The sequence below is a fragment of the Archocentrus centrarchus genome, chromosome 17 (assembly GCF_007364275.1).
Source record: "Archocentrus centrarchus isolate MPI-CPG fArcCen1 chromosome 17, fArcCen1, whole genome shotgun sequence".
Classification (NCBI taxonomy): Eukaryota; Metazoa; Chordata; class Actinopteri; order Cichliformes; family Cichlidae; genus Archocentrus; species Archocentrus centrarchus.
Genome location: NC_044362.1, coordinates 20,374,336 through 20,399,568, shown reverse-complemented (window position 1 = coordinate 20,399,568; position 25,233 = coordinate 20,374,336). Strand labels below are relative to the sequence as shown.

The window sequence follows — 25,233 nt, the reverse complement described above, 5'->3', positions numbered from 1 at the left end:
GTGTGTGGAGCAAACACACACCAGAAGCTGTGGCAAGCAGGCATTTGTGCTTTGCGTCTCTGCATAGCTATTATGGTTTCCATGTAGCGTGCAAAGTTCTATGTATATGTTTTGACCAGCCTTTATTTGGCATGCCATCTCATATCAAAATGCTTGGAATTCATCTCCTTAAGACAAATAAGCCAAGCAGGGTTCTCTTCCTAAAGCGCAATTTTTGCTGTCACAAGGTGATTTGATTTAAACCACTGTGACAATCATTTTTAAAACTTCACTGTGCAGCACTGGCGACTGTAATCTGTAACGATCTTGTTTCAGCAGCTGTATGCCGTTTCAGCAAATGCGTCACTTCTTTATTTATTTATCAATTTCTGTTTCAGATGCCCGTGAGAGTTGAACATGTGCCTCACTTTTGTCTCTATACCACAGGAGAAGAAACCATTGCTATTTACATTTTCTTAAAAAAAAAGAGAGAAAAAGAGATTCTGCACTGCACTGTATCCATAAATACAGATCTTTAAATACTTTAAAAGGGGTTTTGGGCTTCAGTGCGTGAATGGTGCTATTATACAAAGCTGGGTCCCTCACTCAGTAGTTAATTTACACCAATCTAAAATATGGCATATGAGGTCCTGTATTTTATATATTATATATATATATATATATATATATATATATATATATATATATATATATATATATATATATATATATATATATATATATATATATATATAAAATGTTTCTAAGGACCAAGTGCTGAGAATACCATGAAATGTTGTCTGCATTGTTTGTGTGCACAGAGGCATTTCTCATAAAACTGTAATGGAAATAATTTGACAAGTTTGGAAATATTATAATGCGCCTTCTTCCAGAGCGCTAGAACAGAAACTTAATGTCACTCAGCTAGTTAGCTTAGCATAAACACTGCAAACTGGGTCACAGCTACAACTGAATGTGCCCTAAGGTAACAAAAGCCACCTTTCAGTACCTTTAAGGTTCACCGATTAACATGTTAAATCCTGTCTGTTTAATATGGACAAAAACTGTAACAAAAACAAGGTGTGGTTTAACGTCCTGGATTAAACAAGCAATATATATAGCAGGCCAAATAGTGATTTTAGAGGTGCTGATTGGCTAATTTTGTTAAAAGTAGCGGTTTCCTCTGTTTCCTTTTGATAGGCTGAGTAAAAATCCAGCTGCTGACTGCACTCATGATATTCTAATTTTATGACCAGCACCTGTATATACCTTGTAGTATTTCCTGCAATGCCAAACTGTCATTGTTGCATGGTGGGTTCAGTATGCTGCATCGTGTTAACTGTGTCACAAGGTGCTCAGCAACAAGATGAAAAAGTAAAATTAACTTGTATAAAAACAACTTCACTGACTTCAGAAAGAAGACAGCCGATTAGTAAAACTCCTACGTTTGCACGCACACATCAATTTGCGGAACATTACACAAATAATAGTCGTATAACATGTATTTATATTAGCTATGAGGCTTATGCTTTCATCTTCACTTGAACAAAAAGTTTGATTTCAGTCTCAGTCGCCCCATACTGTTTGAGCTTCTACTGTACACACTGCATGTCAATGTATTATATATGGCTCAATCAAATCGTGGAAGTTGACGAGGAAAGGACGCGAAATGGTAGGGAATTAAAGTCCTCCAGTTCTCCACAGTTTTCTTTAGACCTTCAAAGTAGATTTAAGCTTCACAAATTAAGCTCTACAAATTGATCTGAGTCTCACAAGGGCCTCCTGCTGATCAAGTGATCACCTGTTGCTATGCTTTTGGCTGTAATAACAAGGCCGCAGTCACCTCCAACTTGGGACTCATATTTGCACTGTTTCTTTCTGTTTAATTCAAATACATATAGTGGTTTAAGTTATTCCCTGAACACTGGCCGAGAATAGCCTAAACTGACTGGTTTAGTTATCTTCTGTTAATGTATTTACTAACAGCTTAATAATATAATATTACAAAAAAAAAAATTTTGTTCCTCCTCATGAAGGAGTAGTCCCAAAGGATCTATAAATTATCCACAGCAAAACAGTGGACACAAGCATGCTGCTTTCCAAAGGGCCTTGTCCACATGAATCAAGAAGAAAAATGAGCAAGAGCACACAAACAACAAAACATTTGTGTGGTTAGTGGTTTGTTTTAAACATAGTTAGATAAGTGGCTTATATAATATCATTACAATATAATTGAATTTATGTACATATATATGCAAACACACAATGTGTGTGAGTGTAAATATGTGCGTGTAGAGTAATTCTTACACCCTGTCTTTTTTTTTTCTTTTTTCAGTCTCTGAATATGGTTTTCATCGCCATAAAAAGTCGTCACAAAAATTCCGCTCCCCCCTCACTACCTACCTCATGCTCACATGCTTACAAATACTGTACACATATAAAAATTGACAAACTCTCTCTCTCTCACACACACACACACACACACACACACACAATTCCTCTTTGGGCAAAGTCCCAGAAATCAGTCTGTTGGTGTTAATGTCCTTGTGTTGCATCCTCATTAACTGGGTGTGAATCTGTTTTATTGTGAATGGAGGATAATTGATTTTTGATTTTTTTTAAGGAAAGTAAGAGCTGCTTTCTTCAAGGTCACGCTGTGATAAAAAGCTTGAGATGCCTGACCCAGTTGTCTGAGAAAGTTTTTATTCTGCAGGACCTCTGAAACCCAACCCACAGAAATCCCTCAAAGTGCTTATTGCTTCTTGGCTCGCTCCGTTTTGCTTGCAGAACACTGTTCCGACACTGAAAGCAGGACTTTGCATGAGAATAAAAACACTCCTCTTCAACACAACCACTGATAGAAGGGGCCGAAAGGTGCCCGGTTTACCCTTTGCAGGTGTAGACCTCCTCTCTCTGTGTGCACTGCTTGCATTCAACATAGCAGCACCAGCGCACCTGGCACTGACAGGGCCTGGTCACCTCCCTACTTTGAGTGTTGTGGCCTCGACCGCAACAGATAGCATCGCAGTTCTTGTCCTTGTAGCATTTGCGGGCTGCAGTGCCCGGTGAGTATTTGCTGGGTCTACAGAAACTGGGTGAATCCTCGATGTGGAGCAAGTCCATAGTGCGGGGGATTTGATCGTTCAGGCCGGGCAGAGGCTGTTGTTGCTGCTGCTGCTGCTGCTGGTTGCGGCCTGTGGAGATTTCTCCCTCTCCAGTGGCCTCATTGGTGGAGCTGCCGACCTTGACGGAGGTCTCATAACGCTGCTTCAGCTGCTTGCCGATCTCATGGAAGGGCAGGAGCTGCCTCCAACAGGTCTGGACCGTGCAGGAGCCAGAGACACCATGGCACTTGCAAGTGGTCTCCACTCCAGCCTTGATTACCTGGACCAGAGACAGAGCAATGCTGTTAGCCACTGTGAAACATTAAAGGCACATAATGAAAGGTATGTAATTTAACAAGCTTTTGTTTAGCAAGCAGCAGCTGAAAGAGCCAATTCACTAAAATATTCTCACAGCTAGATGAACTGGGTGGAGTACAGCAGTCTGGGAGGGATATAGACATATTTTACATCCATTGTTCTCTTTCATGTTATAATTAAAGGGGAAAATCAGCAACTTCAGTTATTGCTTGTGAACTAAAAGGAGGGGAACACTGTCTGAGGCATCACATAAAAGAAAAAAATTGAATTATAGTTTGTGGGAGGATTGATTTTGTTATGATAACCAGATGAAATTTTGATTAAACAGTTATGGTTATTATGATAAGTGAGGGGAGGTTATGGGCAAGAAGCAGCCACAAAACAGTTCATTCAGTCAGCCATGGGAACCTTTATTACCTCCTAGTATACTGGGCACTTTACTTAAATGCATTTTCTAAACCCAGAGATGATCAACTCAGCCTTCTAGTGTGGTAATTTTGGGATGACCCAGACAGAAGTCATGCAAACATTTGGAAAAAGAAAGAATACTGAAGAAACTTTTTTTCCTTGAACAAAATAACACATAATTGCAAGTGAAACCGAGAAATTATCAGCTAAAAAGACCACAACACGTTATTTTAATATCACTTGACCCCTTAGCAGTCAGCCAGAGTTCATTTCTGCATCAACCACAATGTTTAAAGCAGAGTGTGTGCGCGCGAGAATCAATGACAATAACATATTGTCTTATATGGGATTTGGAAACAATTTACAATTCTTTTCTCTGACTGTGAGAGAGATTGGGGAGCAGGAAGTGCATATTCATCACACCAGCAGGTCAAGAAAATTTGATAGGTCAGCCTTTAAAATGTCGGGGGGATGCAGAGGCTAGTGCATTCCAGTTTCGTCCTCGGTGTGGGAATTCATCCTGAGCGAATGCGATACACCTCACTACATGTGCAAATTACAAAAAAAAAAAAAGAGCCAAAACAACATTGTAAATCTTTTATCACAAATAAAATCTCCAAAGAGACTGGATTTAGGAGAGCCAAGTTGAAAAGGAAGAGCTTGCATTAGTTTGGAGGGGGGGAGGTTTTTATCTGTTAATATTTGGGAAGTGTGCTTCGGCCGTAATTCATTTTGAAACCAAAATGAAAAAGGCCACAACAGGCGCAAGGCACAGTAAAAGAAATATATTCCAGACCATTAGTTTGCTTTGGCTTGACATATTAGGACCATTTATTCTGCTATTAAAAACACTTCCAACATGAAAAACCCGTATTTGCTCACCACAAACAATCACTGCATTCTGCCAGAGCACAAACGAGACTCTAATCTGAGAGAGAAAAACAAATATTGACTAATGAACACTAAGACCTCACATAATTTACAGCAGCAATATTCCTGGTTTCTTTTAAACATGTTTGTCTTTTTTTTTTTAAACTGTACACTATTTTCAATTCATTTTACTCTCCCAAGGTATCCCAGTCAATATCATCATCCTGTGATGATATTCAGGTCCTCTCTGGTAATCATAAGTATGTATTTGGAGATAGTTAAGATGGAGCCCTTTGTATCAAACAGCAGCGCTGTAATGTTTAAAGTATGACAAAAGCAAAACTCAAGATATGGTAATACTATGTATCCGGGATAAGGCACAAAATGAAATGGTACTTCATGTTGATGTTTGCTGACACAAAGAACTCAGGCTATATTGTATTACTGCAGTTTTCCCATCATTTAAATGATTCATACAAGCAATTAGCCAACCCTTCTGTTTACATACTGTCTCTCCATATGAACTCTGACCCTCTTCAAACTGAAGTGTGTTTCCTAGTTAGATTCATGTGTGTCTGTGTGTGCATGTGTGTGTGTGTATTATAAGTCCGTAGAAATTATTACGTTAATAAAAGGCAACTGAAGCTGACACTTTGGTTAGATATACTTCTATGAAATGACTGTTTGATACATTTTTCTTTTCCTTTTAGTGTTACTCCTTAAAAGTTTTCTAACATTGCAGACATGTACATGAATAACTTTTCTGCCACAAATTAAAATTAAATTGAGTTTAACGTTTTGGATAAATTATTAGCTAATATTGTTGCTGATAAAGTCAGACAATCTGTGATAAAAAGCGAAGGAGTACATGGAAAATTCAATGAGGCCTTCAAGAGGCAACAATGTTGTAGGAGTTGGAGATCTGAAATGAAAGCAACAGATGTTGAGATATTCTCTTTTTTTTATTGCATTGGCTGACTTTTTGCTCGAAGCAAGTGTCAAGCTCCAAAAAGAATCCCCCCCATTTCCCATGGTCCAGCTAGATGGTGTCTTTGGTTAGACCAGTAAGTAAACAGTGCTATCAGTCAATACCTCATGTTTGTCTGACGCACTTACCTTCATGCCCACATTCGTGTTGTGCATGTCTACACGTGCACGTAGATCCTTGTTCGAGCGTTTGCCCAGGAAGTCCTTGACAAACTTGTTTGCGTATTTGAGGTTGTCTCCACAGCCTCCCCACTGCCACGCCTTACGGTTCTCCAGGTCAGGGGCCTCATCACATGTACAGCGCTCCATACGTCCTGCGCTGCAAGCTTTGGCCATTGCGTGAGTCAGACCCGCTGAGGAGATGGCATACAAGAAGGCTGTCTCTTTAAATCCTAGAGAAGCCCATTGGAGAGTGGCGAATGAGAGGCACGAAAATGACGTATTTTCAAAAGAGCTGCTCACTAACACACTTTCAGTTTTAAGTACACAAGAGTAAAATGCGCAATCAGGCAACTAACATTGTAACTGACAGCTCCCATGTTTTGCACACAGAGTATGCATTGTTGAACTCAGGTACTGTAGGAGGTACAGGGTGAACATACAAACACTCATTTGTACCTCCATCAATTGAACTCATCAATGAGTTAATGTGAAAGTACTTTTGGCTAATTTTGCAAAGCTTTTTACGAATGTATGTAATTTATGTATGTTGTTTTTTTTATTACTGATGTTTTGATTGTGTCTGTCTCACTGTATTTATTGGTCTGATTATTCTGAATGTTCTTATGCGTGCAGTGGTACCCTTCCCTCCCTTAAACCAAGTCAAATTTCTCCCAAGGGAGATAAATAAAGAATCTTAAATTGAATTGAATTAAAAAGAATTAACTCAAAAGGAAAGAAAAGAGTAGTAATAATTTATCTGCCCTTACCTCTTTTTAATATGTTGGCTCGGTGGCGCCCCTCTAAGGTGCAGTTCCACCTCTCAAAGCGGAATTGATACTGGCATTCTAGGGCGCTCATGGTGATGGCCTCTCTTAGGGTCTCCGCCACGCCCGGGTCTCGTCTGCACATCCTGCGCTGCTTCTTTTCCAGTTTGAGCCGGTCGCACAGCTTGTAGTGGGCCCTGCCTATGCTCTCCTCTGGTAAAGAGTTCAGTGGCAGGACAGACAACGGTTCATTACCTGTCAACCTGGAGAAAAATATCACAGACAAGCCATTTGGAAGCAGAAAGGGAATGGATAAGTCTTGATAAAGTATTCAAAAGCTCAGGATACTGATCTTCCTGTATAAACAATAAAAGTAGCAAAGATATACTACATAAACAGCACAGAAAGCACAGCTGCTCATATAATGCTCAAAAGTTTTGGTTAATGTTCAAATGAATTCAGCTGTTCGGTGGTTAATGTTCAGGGGAATTCAACATTTGCTGGAGATTGAGATCAACTCTCAGTGCAGGCGTGTCTGAGTAAAGAGCAACTTCTCTGCAGTGCTGGAAAAGTTAGGTTTACGATATAATTTTTCTGATGTAATTGTCGACCGAAGATCCTCTTGTCACTTGTAGGTACAGCAGAACACGAGAGTTATAATTGGCAGTTTTAAAGCAAAAGGGAAACAATATATTGTTAGCATTTTTGTAAGTAGTGGCTATCCACAGTATCAACAGGAATAAAAGTAATTATTTCTAGATACTGAAAAGTATTCTGTGAATTTTACTATCGTGCCACGTGCATGTAAAGCAGCAGCCAGCAAATGGTTAGTTAAATATTTATATCATATCTTGAAGGTGGGTAGTTGGATGTACATCATACAAATTTAAACATGACACACAGTATTTATTGCTCTTATTATAAAAGTCTTGAATATTGATTATCTATTTTATAATCAGTTTTAATCTGAGCCACAACCTAAGCAAAAAAAAAATTACATTAGTAGTTCTTAAAACACATTTCTTTAACTTAACTTATTATATCAGAAGATCAAAAAGTTCTATAGGGGGCGTAATGCACCAAGACTGTTGTGAACTTTTTAGTTTTGTCCTTTTGCCCTACTTCATTCATTACAGCAGCACCAAACTCCCAACCTGCTTCTTTGGCTTTGTTTGTGAACACACTTTTCAGTCCCTCAGTTATTCAGAGTTGCCAGATTTCATTCTCCTCTCCCCACACTGATCCTGTCTTTCAGAAAGTTTGCTTTCCTCTTTTGTCTTTCTTAGCTACCCCTGACTAAACCCTCATTTATGATGGCATCAAAGGACAGACTGGAACACTTTGATCAATATTATTGTACAACGAGTTTAGAAAATTTGAATGTCGGTGGCGAAAAACTTTGTATCTGCAAAAAATAAATAAATAGATAAAAATGCACAAAACCAACAACTAGAGAGTTATTGTGTTATTGACATGATACCACTATCTAATTTGATCAAATATCACTGTCATCATCTCTTCTGGTGTGTAGCAACACCCCCATCACTGAAACTGGTCCACTTTGGTGCGAGAGAGAGAAGTGCGCATCTGTCTTTGGGGTACGCGCTATGGTGCTGCGGACACCGTGGAGAGACCAGCAGTGACGGGTGTCTGACAGGTATGTCAGCTCATCCCTGCTTGCTATAATGTCACTGGTCAAGATGACTGTTCGAACCAGGACCCTCAGGGTACTGGGAAATGTCACGCTGCCCCAGACAGCCAGTCCACCACATGTGTCACTGGTCACTCCATAAACAAGCTTTAAAAAACTATGCTCACTACCATTTATGAATCAAACAAAGCCAAACCATCAGGCATGACCTCAAGACAAAGTTCAAGTGTGAATCTAAGAGCAGTTTTATAAATTAGGCACCTGTATTCACCCTAAAGCTGCAAAGCACTGGAAATATAACAAGTAGGAGTTTCTGTTCTAAACATGGTATGGAGAACATGTGGTGGACTTGCACTCCTTTCGTCAGTTTATTTAAGGGATGCGTATATAAAACACACAAAGCGGGGACTGCCACATAGCTGGCAAAACCTATAACCAGCGTTCTGAGGTTGTGATGGGGAGCACAGAGCATTACTTTCAAAAACACACACGGGGGACATGACTGTCAGCCTGTGACCATTTTGGTCACACCAACTGACAGGACTGGCACTGTAGTTGTTCATTATGTGTAATTTCTGACCTCCTTTACACTGTTAAAGTGAAACTGAAGAATAAATGGATTTACTGAACTCACAAAAGCGCAAGTCCTCTGGCCTGTGTGCTTTTGCAGCCGGACGTCAGACTTTTAAAGGATATTTGTGCATAAAGCGAAAAAAGTATTTATGAAGGACATTGTTTATCAGTGATTTGGACTTCGGTGAATTCGGTGTAGGCTGAATTTTCCAGACATGTAAAAAAAAAAAAGGTTTGCACTGAATATCTTACATAACACTTTACATACCTGAAAAAAGGTGTACTTGAGAGAGAGTAAGGAAATGTTTTATTTCGAAAAGAGGGCAGAGTGGCACATTTGAAATCAGAATTGTATTTAATTTTTTGGCATAAGCGGAAGTTTGATGTTTGTTGCTTTCAGCTGAGATTTCAAAAGACATTTAACATTTAAGATTATAATTAATACTTAAATCCTTCATATTTCCCATATCACAGCACTATGGTACCAGCAATCATAAATTGCTGGTACCATAGTGCATTCGGTCCCGGTTGCTAAAAGTATACATACAGCCAAAGCAATTAAAAGAAGTCCAACTTTATGACTGAAGCGTAACCACAGCAAATGGGAACACTGCCTCACAATTTTATACAGCCAAGTAGTTTAAAAAGAAAATGGAAATAAATTCTGCAATATTTTGGTAAAGGTGCAGAGCACCTGCTCACTGTCTACACCTGGTTAGTTAATGCACCAGAAGCGTTGATCGGTCATTTGCATTACTCACATTTTAGACTTCTTTATTATTTTTCAGAGAAAATTCTGTCACCACTCATAATCACTTGAGTCATGAACAGAAGGTCACAGGATTTATTCAACACAAGATTTGTTTTATTAAGTCCAATAACTGACTGAAATGTTTCCCCTTGAGTCCTCAGTTTAATATCAGTGAACTTAATAGTTCACAGATGTTATTTGATATTTTCTTTATAATAAATTCATAGTCTGGTTGAGAATCTGTGCAGTCAAATCAAAAAAGGAGTCCTCAGGGTTTGCTTTCAGAATGGGTCAAACAGTTTTCTTTTTGCAAAGTGTGTTTGCCTTTTCTTAACTTGTCTGACAGCGATTTCAAATGGAAACCTGGCAAGCTGTGTCTTGACAGAGACCGCTCTCCCAACACACTTAGAGAATTTTTTTTTTTCAAAAATGTATGGTTTGATGCATACAGAGCGTCTCTCTCCGAACAAGTGACATTTTAATCTAAACTGGTTCATGCTTTATTAAGTCACTCTGATTGCAATGTCAAGGAAACAAACATGAAGCCTCAAAACAAACAAATCCAGTGGGACCAGTATGTCACATATGACTGCCAACCTTTCCACAACATTTCTATGGCAAGCAAAGTTCAGGGATTGAATGACAGAGCTGAGTGGAGAACCTGTCGTATTAAAGAATATGTAAGAAATTTTTTTAGATCTGCACTACATTGTGCTCATGCAAAATTCTGCAAAAGAACTGATATCAATCAATTACGCGTGTATTGCTTTGAAAAGATGGCCAACTGCAAATGGTAGTTGAAATATACTAATACCACCAATATGCTGTGCACTCAGTGAGACATGCATAGTAACACGTATCAGCTCAGACCTTCCAAAAGCACACATGCCCGCAAGAGACCATTAGAATGACAGGCCTCGACTGTCTCTGTAACGTCTGCTTGTCTGAGACAAAACCGATGGTTCAAGTGAAGCTGGAGGGAAGCCAAAGATGATACAACACTGATCTCAGCACTGCTGTCTCTTTTTTAAAGAAAGGTATTTTTCTAGCTTGTTTTAAAGACAGCTTGAGGGCAAAGTGAGGAGGAGAGGGACATTAGAGCAGAGAAATAATTCTTCACATCTCTAGAGAAGAAACTACTGGCTGAAGCTCACTCTTGTGCAATGTTTCCACTCTGTGACAGACCAGAACACAGTCAAATAGTATCGCAGATGTACAGTTGTTTTTTATTTTTCTTTTATATTAAAAAAAAAAACAAAAACTGTTTACAAATGGATGCTCTTAATAATAACTTAGCAATTGCGTGGGGAGAGGTGAGAATTGTTCCTTTTAATCCGATTCAAATTTGCTGGATTCAAAATAATATTTTCCCTGGATGAAGGACGGTGACCCCTGCTATCACACAAAAGGGTTGCACATTCCAATAAGATGATCTGCAAAAAAAAAAAAATATCACTCTGCTGTTTGCTGAAGAATGAACTCATTCAACTCTTACTAAGAGGAAAAGAATTGGAAAACAGTTCACTGGTTCAATCATAAAGTCAAATCTGAAATTTGATAAACAGAAATTACTGGAGCTTTCCTGCAGCAGTGACAACAATCACTATGGCAATCGCTCACTCGATGAGAGTGTTTCTTTAAACCACTTGGGACCACTTTTACTTTAATAAATTGAATTCAAAGAAAAGTTTGAATGTGAATGAGAAAGAAAAACTTTAAATTTAGGGTGTCCTTGTTTAATAACTGCAAGTCAAATTTTTAAAAGTTATCTATATATAAACTGATAGGATCGGTGTTAAAATCAACACATCCAATAGCTTTGCCTTTGTGTTTGTGGGTTGAGCAGCAAGGTTGAGTATGTGGGTTGCACCCATGAAAAACTCTCTGTCAATTCCAAACAGTTTATTCTGCTATTGACTCTGGTTTGGAGCTTCTGGTACCCCAGGCGCTGACAACCAGGCTCGTCATCATTGGAGGTAATCTCAATGCAGAGAGATCTTGAGATGAGATTCTGCAACCAGTGGCAATCCCATATCTCCACAGTTGGGACTGTCTACTGACTACCTCTCGAATTTGGGAGTGGAGAGGATGGAATGGCCTGCCTGCAGTCCTGACCTCAACCCCACTGAACACTTGTGGGATCAGCTTGGGCACACTGTTCATGCCAGAGTGACCAACACAGCCACACTGGCTGACTTGTGACAAATGCTGGTTGAAGAATGGGATGCCATCCCTCAGCAGTGTGTGACCAAGCTGGTGACCAGCATGAGGAGGTGGTACCAAGCTGTTGTGGCTTTGTATGGTTCTACCACTTCCCACTGAGGCCCCCATTTGTTAAATGAATAAATTGTTAAATTGCCAATATGTCTTCTTTCTTTGGACTTCAATTATCCAATCCAATAAATGACAAAATATCAGAGTGAATAGCAGAATGAGCTGTTTGGCATTGCCAGAGAAGTTTATACCTAAGTTTGTTTTTTATAACATATCTTATAAAAGGAGATCCAGGTGATCATCATAAAACTTGCACAATTTAAAGCGATGCACATGCATCTTCACAGTATCTTCCCGACACGGAATAAGAAAGCACGAACATGTGTTTTCACATCACGCTCCATTTTCTGTAGGTGTTTTTGTTTGAGGTGTTGGCACAGCAACACCAATTACACACGGAATATAACACCAACATATAAAACTCATTATTATCCCATGTGAGGTGGGATTCCTGCTGATGTTTGCTCAGCTTTGCTTTTTCCATTCACACTCTTGCCTCTACACACTGTGCAGACATCGCTGACCTGCTCTCACGCTGCACCTCCTCCACTGTCTTTCACTTAGTAACAGTGGAGTTTGTTTAGTCCTTTCTCTTCACCTGTCAGCACCTCCCATTGCCTGTGACATTTACTTTATATACATTTTCCAATGCAGCAGGTTCAGCGAAAACGGCTCATTTCACGTGGCGGAGCCCAAGAGTCAATTCTTCAAGGAAATCATTGACTAGCTCTAAACTTTGCCATCATCACTCCCTCTCTGGTTTTACATTACACTCCTGGAAGTGACCCTCAGCTGGTAATTCTGCTCTCTCTTTATTAGTTTGGTATGTAAATAGTTAAGGAAGTGCAATGATACCTACTATCTATCATAGTCAAAAAAAAAAAACAGTTCCTGTTACTCCTGTTACTTGCTAGGTCTAAACAAATTATTTCTCAAACTACAAGTGCAGCTTGTTAATTGCTTGTTATTTATATACCCATATTAACAGAAACAGTTCAGTCTCTGTGTGTACATTAACCTCAAGTGTCTAAAGTTGAAAACTTTAGAAAAAATCTTCTGCTTTTTGTTAATGCGCTAGAGCAAACAAACATGCATGCTGATGATTAAAAAAAAAAAAAAGGAATACGCCTTCTTTTCTAGGGATGAGTCTTAAAGGGTTCATAAATTGTTTTGGGCTCAAGCTGTAGCTCTGTATGGATGTTTTCTATGTTCAAATCTACAACCTCTGTAGGAGGTCTGTAAACGTGATATTACACATCGCTGACCTAGTGTGCAATCTCCCCCTGGAGATAAGAAAACCACCTGTTGAGCAATATCAGTGTAAGAAAAACTTAAAACAAAACAACAAGTTAATACAGTTTTAAAAAAATGCTTTCAGTTTTCTGCTTTTTGTGGCAAGAATTCAAACAGTGAAGGGGAAAGTGTTTTGGTAATTACCAACCAATGTCTGTTTATCAACCGCAAAAGTCTAGGACATAATTGTGTATGCAGTTACATGCATGGATCTATGTGCACGTGGATATGGAGGCTTACAAACCTTAAGTCAGCACCTACAAGCCGTGGTTAAATGCACCCAGACAGAGAAAAAAAAATGCACAAAAGCCACAATTTCTCCATCAGCCTGAACTTGCAGGTTGTGTGGTCTAGTGTCTCCTAGATCACAACCAACCCCCCTCCTTTTTTCCCCCTTTTTCTCCAAACTTCCCCTATTCCCACTGGTCAATTACTCTAAACGAATGTCAATCATTCCACCCAGCTGTTGCCTCAAAACAAAACCTTCTCTAGACAAAACTATTGCCGTCTACGACCTTAACCTACACAAGCCAATGATAGACGTGAACATGTGTCCTGGAAAACTGCAACTGTGACGAAGACAAACTGCCATGCTCACTTGATATTAATCTATGCAAAATAAATACAAAATAAAACATATTACTGTGAAAATCTGAGTTTTGTAGGACATTAAGCTCGCCACTGGTGATCTCTTTTTTTTTTTCCTCTTTCACTTTTTCCTCCTGTCTTAACAGCATTTAAAACGCTCCTTTTGGGGGGGAGAAGTTGTGTGCTTTTCTCAGAAATGTTGGATGAACTTCAGACCACCCTGCCCAAGTCCCATCTGGTGTATCCCAGGCCATGCCAGAGGTAGTAGGAATGTGAGCGTGTGTAGTGTTTTCCCACTGGCCCTCTCTAACCATTGCTGACAATGTGCTCCACAGCTTAGACATGAATAATTGGAGAAACCATGAATCAGTGTCAAATGACTCTCTGGTTGCTATTGTCCACCTCCAAAAAGAAGTGTAAGGGAAGAAATTCTGCACTGAACGCAGACATTTTCTCCATGGGGAAACCGTTCATTCCCTGAAACATTAAAACCAAAAATGGGGGAAAGAGTAAATGACTGTGTATATGGCTAAGATAAGATAAGTCCCTGGTTGAAAGCACTGGGTGTTGTGATTACTTCTAACAAGCTGTGACTGACACAGTACAGTAACATGACAAAACAAAGTGGTACTGGCCTGGGACTTAGTAAGTCATTATTAGTTGAGTAATGAGCCTTTCTGCGTAGTGGGAACGTCGTGCAATGTCTAGAAGTGCTGCTGTTCACAATGTGAGGGGGGAAAGTCCGCTATCTTGTATGACTTAACAGGATATGACCCAAAGTTATGTCATCTGCTGTCCTTTCTGGTCATTTACAGCCCACAGAGGGTATGTCAGACTACTCCCATAAACTGTCTGAAAGGAACAGGATTCTGTTTATGTGGTCTTGATCTATATGACACTATGCATGGGTAAAAAGTTGTACTAGAAAATATTTTTCTTTTGCAGTTCATAAAATAGGAAACTATAGTGTCCAGCCTAATTTTTTAAATAAACTACAGTGAATGTGAAAACCAGTAGCCAAGCAGCAGCACTATAGGATCTGGTCTTGGGAATGGGAGTGCGGGGCATGGTAAGAGGTTTAACTGCTATGTGAGAACTCGAGGCTTCTAAGGTCAGCAGCTCAGTTATAGTCACTGTGTGACTGGCACAGATTGGGCGCGCAGCAGTGTCCGCATGACTCCCCAGTTCTAGCCCACACCATGGCACAGAGTAGCCCTGTACCAGCGCACCGACACACCAAACACACTCAGGCACACTCAGGCACACATACTGTACTCTCACCGATTCCACGTGCCGAGCCAGACTGTGCCTATTTGGTTAGAGAACAAGCCAATTTCACTCTAAGGTCAGAGAAATTCAATAAAGCAGATTCAAATTAATTTAACAATTTTAATGTCACATTTTCTTAAAAGGCCTTCAGAATTCACGCATACATGTTATTCCTTTAAATCTAAGCTCAAATCGTTTTTGTCACAGTATTTTTCAAAGTTAAAAACACAAAGTGTTGACTCACCACATCTGACAAATATTTCCTAGGATTTTTTTTTCCTGGTGTTTTTGTGCACGTCACATATCGTATATCAACAGGAGTGAAGAAAGTTTGAGTCTTGACAACTGCCTGATGAATAAAACAGCAGCTGAAAGTCATACAAATGGGTCACTTTCAATGTGAAATAAAATCTGCTCCAAGGTTAATCGCAGAACGTCTTAGGTGGTTTGGCCCATTCATGTTAGTGTGTGTTTGACTCTGTCCATTCTCAAACTAATACTCAGGCTTTATGGATAAATAGGCCTTTTGGGAAAAGCTTAGAGAATATAGCACCCATTTAGCAAGCACACCCATCCCAGTGGCATATCTGAGTGCACATCAGGTCAGTATAGGACTGAGTTTATGCAAGATAAACTCAGGTTAGAATGCAGTACCCTGCAAACAGGTGGATGAATCTGAAAAAGGATTTACGCTGACTGCTGCAGAAATAATCTGTTTGGTATTAAAAAAAAAGAAAAAAAAAAGTTGAAATCTCCATTTCTTGAATGTGAGGAAAGCATATATTCTCTGAAAGACCAAAGCCTTAAGTGAGGGTTTTGACAGTCTGCTAACTTTGGCACGTGTGAAGTGCCATGTCTCTTCTATCCCCACAAACTAGGCAGAGAAAACTCGCCTGTGGTCAAGGATGGAAAACACAGGACATAGCGGTCACACTAAGTAGCATCATCTCATCAATGCCTGGCCACTAAAAGTATCTTGAGTCTATATTAGTTTTCCTGTTTTGCAAATTGCCCATGTCTCCAGCTCCATCTGCAAAGATCATCATGTGTTTGCATTTTGACCAACAAGATTTTCCTCCCCGTATCTTTGAACTATTCATCAATGAAATGCACAGCTGACTGGTGGAACTGCCCTGGAGCTGCTGTCCTTTTATAATCAGACATCTCTTAATTGTGGTCTATTCGGCATGCTGATGACACAAGAACTGTACCGCTTTCAAAATGTGAGCATGCCAAAAAAGCCTCACCAAACCATGCAATCTTCAAAAATATCCAGTACAACCATGTTATTATACAGTATGAGCCCCATAACAGCCCACTGCAGAGACCACTAAAACCTTCATAACAAAGGTGAGTACCAAGCTCTGTAATTATTGATGATTCAAACCAAAAAATAAAAATCAGCAGCTAAGCTATGCATCTTTCAGTTTAAAGAAATATAAATCTGTGTACACTTTTGCTCCATAACCACAAGTTAGAAGATGTTTTGAACACATCATGCAGGATTACCATAAATCAGAGGCCATAAATCAAGTAATTTTTGCATTATGTTTACATTTTATGTTTTCACATTTCATTTCCTATTTTTACACAAGAAAGAGCTGATTAAGGACCATCCTGCACTCTCAGACAATACTGCACCACCATGTGGTACCCACTGACATAGCAGGCCTTTCCAGATGGATGTAATAGGACACAGAACTCAAAGCAAAGCCTGGCTTAGCTCAAATCTGGATGTATCAAACAGAAAAATAAAGAAAACAAAGCTCTCTCTTTTAAGAAGGACATGCGGTCAGCTATCTGAGCTTCCAGGTTTGTGTGATCTCACTACACTACACTGTCAAGAGAATCCTATCTTCTTGGCTCATGCTAAAGTGATACCCTTTGAGGTGTGGCTATACTGTAGCCACAGGATATCCTATGAAGTTGGGAAATCCCTCTATCAACGGCGCTCTCCGCCCTGCTGCACGTCAGGGCTAATCAGTCCTTAAGGCCTGGTAATGAGACGCCTGCCGCCACTGTCTGCCAGGCAACGCCAGCCTGAGCCCGTACTAACTCTGCTCCTTCTAATGAGTGGTAATCACCCAGAAGCTCCCCACAAACCACTGCAGGGATGCCAGCACGCACATAAGGCAGGCAATCCGGAAGACAGGAGGGGGAGGCAGAAGAGGGAACCAAAGGAAATGGTTAGAATGGAGCTGCTTAAAAAACAAAATTTTTACATTTTTGCGCTGTGCTCAAGAAGTGAGGCTCCTTTGAAACTTTAAAACACACTGCTGTTTGATGCCCACCAAGGACCAAGTCAGCAAAGTGATAAAATCCACTTACAGGCTGCATAATGAAGAAATCACTCCTTTTCAATAAATTTACATGCATCCCATTTGTTATCCTGTTGTTTTTGGCTCACTGCCTCACTTAATGGAGCACTGAAAACAATAACTGCATCTGAAAGGACATCAGCTCTGCTTCAGGAACAAACTGATGATAGAGATTTTAATGATATCACAGCAATTAAATAGCAACCACTATATTTGCTGCTTCCGGATGCTGCAGTGCATCTGTGATTGGTAAATCCCAGCTGCATGACTGTGGGCAGCCTTCCTGTATATGTCGCATGTGAACTAAATAAAAACAAACCCTTGACTCAGTGTAAGAACTCACATCCAGCACAGTTTACAAGACCGCAGAATGGCATGCCTTTTACCAAAACTTAAATTTAAACCAACAGAGCTGTCTCAGAGAGCACTCTAAGCCCTAGCAGGGTCACCTGAGCAAACAAATCACCTCCTGTGCTGACAGTTAACACCATATCTGATCAAGGTGCTGTAACCTTAAAGTAAGGAAAGCTCAGCGAGCATCTCCAATTCAAGTTCTAATGATAACGGATTTAGCAGAACCAGCACCTGCCACAACAGGCTTAGGGAAAGAAAATGAGTGTTCACATTCTTGTGGCAAAAGATGACAATTTAAGCGGGTGCTTTGCTACGCCTGGAATCCCACCCCACCCTCAGCTAAGCAGACTACACGCAGGAGAGATTGTGTTTATGTTACACTTATGCTCCACCACACTTTGGAAATTGGGTATGCAACATTGACCCTCTATTTTGAGTAAATCAGTACCCAGGGGGCCCTAAGATGCCTCGTGCTCATAGAATATTTATTTGAACAGGTTTGTGTTAGTATGTCCCCCGGTCAAAGCTGAGCAACACTGTGCTGGAGTGTCACCGGTGTCGAGTTTCTGGGAAGCCGGCCACAGGGCAGTCACATTTTGTATCAGTGTCACCTGTGCAGGCTCTTTCAGTATGTTTCATGTTCCTCAGCAGCAAGGCTAAATCATTCACTGACATTCATTCATATTCCCTTCTCCCTGGACCACAGAATAATAAATCTGGAGAATTGTAATACCACATGTCTCTCTGCACTGCACATGCCATAGATAGAGAACAGACTGACAGAGCAAATTGAAAACAAGTGTTAACTGAATAAGTAAATATGCATTGCCATTAGAACCATTAGGGGTGATTTTGATGCCAATTTGGCATGTCATCTTGAATACAACTGCCTGCCAAAGGGCGACACTGCAACAGGAGGGGAGATAGAAACAGAGAGCAGTATTACATTTGTCCTTCTAATGCAATTTTAGAAATGAATTGAAACCAAAGACCAAGAGAGACAGAGAAACTACTTGATACGTGCATGAGTATTAAACATGATGATGCTTTGCTCAGAGGGGCTGAGATATTTCCATCACACAGACCTGCTGCAGGTGTCATACAACTTGCTTGCATCACCCAGTTTCCAAAATTAGTGCCAACACTTTGGGCAGCACACCCTCAAAAAAAAAAAAAAAGAAAAAAAAAAAAAAAAGTTACCCAGAGATCTGAAAAACTGTCTGCAAGTAATCCAGTTTAGACAGATAGGTTTGACAGAGTGTTTTAGTACTTCCAAAACTGATGACCCTGTATAATTTTTTCCCCTTTTGCCTTTTCTCAAAAGCCAATACATATTATTCAGGGTAACCTTTGCCTCCAGGAGAATGTAAAACCCACTTCAACAGGTCGGCAGGTCTGACATACTAGGCTAATGGGCCCTTAGGGGACACTTCTTGTGCTCTTGCAGATTCACAACAGTTCCCAGATCGCCTAACACTGCTGGATCCTGCACAACACCCATACCTACCATAAATTTGACTCTGCTGGCAAGGCTTCAAGTGTCATCACTCCACAGTCTACAACCGTTTGTCTCTGTGTGTGTTTCTACACTATAGGAGAGCACTAACAGCACCCATCAACATAGATATTTGTAGATACTACAGAAAAGCGCTGAGATTGTGCTCGTGTTTCATGTGCATTGCCACTTTGACAGGTAGATTTCGCTTTGCCGGTTTCTTTTCGAATTAAAACTCTTCAGTTCCAGGTGAAACGTGGCTGCAGTCCCACCTGACATGCTGACCTCATTTGAATGACCTTGGCTTCCCAGCACTGTTAATGTTCTTCTGTAACTAAGACAGAAAAGGAAGTTCATATGAGCAAACAAAGTGCAGCATGAGTGCAGCCACTCTGAAGTGGAGATCATAGTGGGCTACACCTAAAATCCAAGGCGTTCCCTGTGAATGACTTGCTTTGAAATATACACCCTTATTCTCTTTCTAAATTAAACAATGTTATATATATACATGATTCATGAAACACTAAAAGTTTCAGATTAATTTCCTGACACGTGTTCCAGCTGTTTTCTTTATTATTATTATTATTTTATTTTAATCTGATGGAGGTAGAAGGGGGGAAAAAAACTGCCAGAGTTGTGTGATGTTTTTGCTGGATGGGGGAATTTTTCTGTGCAAGCTGAGCAGACGTTTCGGCCACCAGTTCAGTCAGATCGCTTTATTGTTACCAGCTGTTGAGTCAGAGGCATCTACACTCACCTTTCGCTCCGCGGCTGTTTTCAGAGTCGAGTAAGGATATGACTTTACAAGTGTTTCAGCAAAACAACCCCTTGACCGCTACCTGCCATTCAAACGCGCCAGTACAGTGGGCGCTGGCTCAATTGTCAGGGAAAGAATGGGGAGGGTGGGGGGAGACACTGCCCGGCCAAAATTATTCCGCGGGTACATGCATCCACCTATAATCGATGATGCGTTGCCTTGTTCAGTTTCATTCTAAGATACTCCCGACACTGCAACTTTTTTTAATTGCCCGCACCTTCAATGAGGTAAATCCTTGCGCAGACAACCTGCCGCAGACACCAGCTGTGAGGCCTCCAGGTGACACCGCTGACCCGCAGATATCAGTGCGTTTAAAAACAACAAAAACAACAACTTCGTTTTTGCATACTTTCTCAACTCACTTCGCACTTTTCAGTGACTTACGATACTTAAGAAAAAGTTACCAGTTTTGAACCAATCAAATCAATGAAAGTAGCATCATGGACTTACAGTGTCTGTCAGCTCTTACCCGAAATATGCAGTGGTGGGTCCAGGCAAGTTGAGAAGATACACTATAACTGTGAACGATAACCATCCCAGGAGTAGGTGTCCATCCAGCATTTTGCTGCGGCTCCAGGGCAGATCATTTCGTTTCTCCTGAGTAGCTGTGTAAAATCCCTTGTTGAACGTTCAACACTTCTTATACAGAGAGGAGCTGCTCTCTGCTCCTCCCATCAGCAGAGCGAGAGAGAGAGAGAGAGAGAGAAGGGGGGGAGAGCGAGAAAGAGCAGCATACATACAATACATACAGTACAGCCCAACTGATTCACAATTCCCCTCTCATGTTTCAGAAAGATTATTCATCTCAGTGCGTCTTAATTTATGATTGGTGTGACAGCTTCGCCTCTGTGGGCGTTTTGAGCACCATGCAGTCAGTGTTTGTGCAGACTGAGATCAGTCTGAGCTGGACTGGACGGTATGATAAAATACCTGCACTCAGTGACTGTTTATTTCCAGAATGGCAAACCAAGTATTGGGTTTAATGCAGCACAAGTAACATATTGCAGAAACACTATTCTAGCCTATATACTGCTTTACATAGAAGTCCAGATGGGCTTTGTTTTGGAGTCAGTGTTTTAAAATAGCTTACCTATGCACATGTGTTGGAAACTAACTATATATTATTATTAAAAGTACTGTGCTCAGATAATATTCTATAAGTATACTTAAGCATGCACAGCTGATGAAACTGTCCCACCACAAGGGCGACTCCAGGGCATCAGAACAGCTTCTGGAGTAGTTTTTATCATGAGTGCACTTTGTCTGGAAATTGTTTTGTGAACTGTTGTTTCATTCTTGTAGATCAAGAATGAACTAACCACTAACTGAATAAGTTAGCGGGTTTATATTGTTGTTATAGAAAATTAATTGTAATGCATCAGTATTCACAATCACTCACAGGGACTGACACTTCACAAGTTTAAGTTTACTCAGAATATTCCTGTTCAGTAGATTTTGGCTAAAGACCGTCTATTGAAGTTAAATATCAGTCGGGTCTTGCCTTTTGCAAGACACAGTGATCAGTTCTCCTAAACCAGCTGCGCTGAGGTGAGTTCATCCGCAGTTCACAATGAAGTAAATTTGTCCACAAATATAACTGTAGGCGATTTCACAAGAAATCTGAAAGCAGAGGATGAAACCTTTAATCACTTTGCAAAATATCATATTGAGCACCATAAATCAATTGGCAAGCTATCAATCATTCAGGGAAGTAATGTGAACCCTTTGGCAGGCCTGCTCCTGAAAAATATTTACTCTTCCTACGCATTGATTGCTTAAGATCTGGAGATTACCAAAAGTTTTAGCTATTGTCACAGAATGGCTTTTTTTAACATGCAATCCCTACTGTCTCAGTGAGTATTTGAAACATGTATGTTTGTAGAGCAAATACTGTGCACGGACAAATAAGACTGCAGAGCTTTATTTAATGAAAACACATTTTGTCTTCTAATAATACATGATTACATTATTGTTTTTTTCCAGGAACACTTGACTGGCATGACAACAATGCTGACCGATTTCTACACATTCATTGCAATTACAGTATGAGTGAGAAGCAGTATTGGTTGACAGAGCTGACCTCTTGATTTGTAAATAATATCCACTGACTGTTTGCCAGCTGAGAATGTCTTTAGGCATTGACAACCCTACTTAACTCCTGTGTAAACACCTTTCAATGGCTCAGCTACCAACTAACATCTTTTGTGTCCACACACACCTTGATTTCTGGCACGTAAACAGAGAGAGGTATCTGAACTTGGGAAGGGTCCAGGTTTTCCTCAGCTACACCTGGGGAGCGCTCCTGCCAGGATTCGAGATGAAGTCTATTCATTCCCAATCTCATACAATATCCAGCCCATTCACTGCAGATGGGCCAAGTGACTTCAATGAGCCAAGTTTCTGCTAACTGTGTGTAAACACAATGGCACCTCAAATTAAAGATTAAAGTGAGCAAGCTCAAAAATTATAGCTGCATGCTTCAGGTGATGTTGGATCTCTGCTGATCACTTCCCAAAAAAAACCCACATCAGTAGTTATTAATCTTTTGCACAGTTTATAAGTTTAGAGGTTTTAAGTGCTGACTGAACTAATGTGGAAAAATATTTATGAGCAGACATTTGGCATTTTGGGTGAAATGCTTATTAGTTTTCTGGGAAAGATAAATGAGAAAACAAATGCTACTCTCAAATCTGTCTGTTGAATATGCAGCTGTTACCTTAGCTTAACAGAATACCAACTTAGCTTTCAATTTGGCTGTTTAAAGGTAATAAATATTCTTAAATCCATCTACCAGCACCTTGAAATTTCATATATTGGTTTAATAATCCATAGAAAAACCAAGACAGATTGACATTTTACATGGATTTATGCATTGGACTATTTCTTTGCTCAGAAAAGCAAGAGCATGATGAATGAGTCCAGCACGTAATCCACATAAAAATGGACTGTTGATGTTTTTACACTCTGGATTGTGCATGGGTTGAACAAACAGTAAAAGCTTCAGATAGAAAAGAGGATTCTGTTAAATTTAAATACCAAGGCGAGCTCGAACCCTCTGCTCCCACCCTTTGTGCTTAGCAGCTGCTGAATAAAGCTTCATGTATATAGACAAAAACAGAGAGGAGCATCTTGCTGTTCACCAGAATGCATATTTTCATAGAAGTGATGATGCATATTTCTAGTCAGTTTGTAAAAAACAGATTAAACAAGACAGCTCAGGTTATAATTCTTATGAATTTACCTTTTCGGACCATTTCTCTTTCAGCTTAGACAATGCTCAATATAATCTGAAAATTCGCACAGGTGAGCACATGAAAGCACAGGAATGCACTTTTTTTTTTTTATCATTATAAGCTTGTCAGTCATTCCTAAAGGGCAGTTATTCAAAAGCCTATAGGCCCCCTGTAAGGGCCTTCTTAATAACACCTGGTGTTAAGGAGATCAGCGGGAGGGTTTGTCAGTACATGACAAGAATGGACACTAATCCCAAGCAATACCCACTGGTCCTGCATGTCTCTTGAGTGGGATAATTGATTCCCACACCCTTCTTAAAACATGCTCACCCCCTCTTCTCAGACCCAGCAACCGAGAAAACAGAGCTTGTTTCATTCTGGTGTCGAGGGAACACTGCCATGAGGACAAAAGCGTGTATTTTTTTTCCTTTCTTTTTTCTTTTTTTCTTTTTTTGACTGGAGCTCCTATGAGAGTTGAACTGAAGACTGTCATAAGTGCTGTAGGTGGTAGTAGAAATTTGTTTGGTAATGGACACTAATCTCTTCAGGTTGTCAGGAGTATTCCTCTCTCTTCTGTTGCAGATTCTGCTGCTCTGCCTTCCCCTGCTTCGATGACCCTCTTTCAGAGGATAACGTGTGTGTATAAGTGAACTAAACGCATTTTTACAGATTTCTACCTGAAAAACAGATGTATCGAATTTCCACGAGAGTCACAAGCAACACAGTTTAAAAAAACGTCAACTTTCAGCTCCAAGTGTGACTAGAATACTCATTTCAGATTAGAGTGTTAGACTGCAGTGTTACATTTCTTTGCAATTACAATGAGGTTCCCTTTGGGCTTTGAGGTTAGTCTGTACACCGACTATTGAAATGAGCTGGAATGTACTGTAGGATGTAAATCAAGTTTGGGGTATTTCCTTGAAAAGGCAAATGCATCCAAAGCATCTCAGTGTTACAGTACATATTTTAAGAAACACAGTATACAAGACAAATTAGACAAGGGAAGGGGTCTAGAGGTAATTAGTTTAATCAAGGCAGATTGCATCTCATAAAAGGTACGCAAAGTTTACTCAGAAATACAGTATTGTATTCTATGTGAAACGTCATTTTGAGTAAAGAGCAAAGATTAGATTCCTCCTCCCTCTCCTCTGTGACTTGTGTATTAGCCTTGGTCTGACCTTGTCTTGATATCACATCCCTGGAGAGGAATGTAAATCGTATCCGTCCAATCCCAACCCAGTTACCACCAAACTCCTCGTTCTCACCACCTCTACTCCGCTGCAGGGCCACATGATCTTTTCCATGTACCAGACATAATTTGTGGCTTAGGTTTGGAGGCTGACGGTGCGTCTGCGCCACTCTGCTGTTTCAGACAACGGGCGCACCATCTGCAGCAGTTCTCAGGATTCAGGATACGTACAGGAGGAGTCCGTCTTCATGGGCCGGAGAGCTCTCGAAACCTCTAATCGCATCTGAGACAACAATAGATCAGGGATTACTGATTAAATAAATTTACAAATTAATTTAAATGATAAAGGAGCAAAACATAATACTAAAAACATGCCCCCTCATCTTAAAATACACCAAGATTGTTGTCTAATTCTGTCTTCTGGATTTCTTGTGCGAGAAAACAAGACAGTAGCTGCTCTCTCTGTTGTGGATCGTAATCCTGGTGCTTCATTTGTGGCAGTTAACCTATCATCCATGCACATTTTCTAGTGAAGTGTTATGACACACCTGAGCCAAATTGTATGCGAGCGTGTGGTGGCCTGTCCTCTCCTGAAAATGTTTAAGTATGCACATCTACGCTGCTGCTGTGTAACTGTGTAGTAGATATTAGCCTTCAAAGGCATATTTTGGATTATTTTATTGGATAATAAATCTGTTGTGTAACAATTGTATTAAAACAGTTTTGCTCATGCAAGCATACGTTATACTTTCTTGTAAACAATGACATTAATATCAGATCACAGACTGTTATTGCCCAAGCAGCTTGAAACAATCCACTCATGGTTTTCCAGCCAC

At 40.2% G+C, this 25,233-nt stretch overlaps 1 protein-coding gene across 1 annotated transcript; it reads right to left on the bottom strand.

Annotated features, from left to right (window-relative positions):
• Nucleotides 1-749: 749 nt before the first annotated feature.
• Nucleotides 750-20,595, bottom strand: wnt9a (wingless-type MMTV integration site family, member 9A). Its single transcript, XM_030752355.1, has 4 exons — nt 20,445-20,595; nt 6,596-6,855; nt 5,796-6,058; nt 750-3,363 (listed from the first exon to the last, which is right to left on the bottom strand). Exons 1-4 carry the CDS (start codon nt 20,534-20,536, stop codon nt 2,863-2,865), a joined length of 1,116 nt encoding a protein of 371 aa, XP_030608215.1. The 5' UTR covers nt 20,537-20,595; the 3' UTR covers nt 750-2,862.
• Nucleotides 20,596-25,233: the final 4,638 nt, after the last annotated feature.

Coding starts and splice junctions, on each gene's coding strand:
- wnt9a (XM_030752355.1), bottom strand. CDS start 20,536: ATGCTGGATGGACACCTACTCCTGGGATGGTTATCGTTCACAGTTATA. Junction 6,856..20,444: donor CCCACCACTGCATATTTCGG/GTAAGAGCTGAC, acceptor ATTTTTCTCCAG/GTTGACAGGTAATGAACCGT. Junction 3,364..5,795: donor ACACGAATGTGGGCATGAAG/GTAAGTGCGTCA, acceptor TCTCTGGTCCAG/GTAATCAAGGCTGGAGTGGA.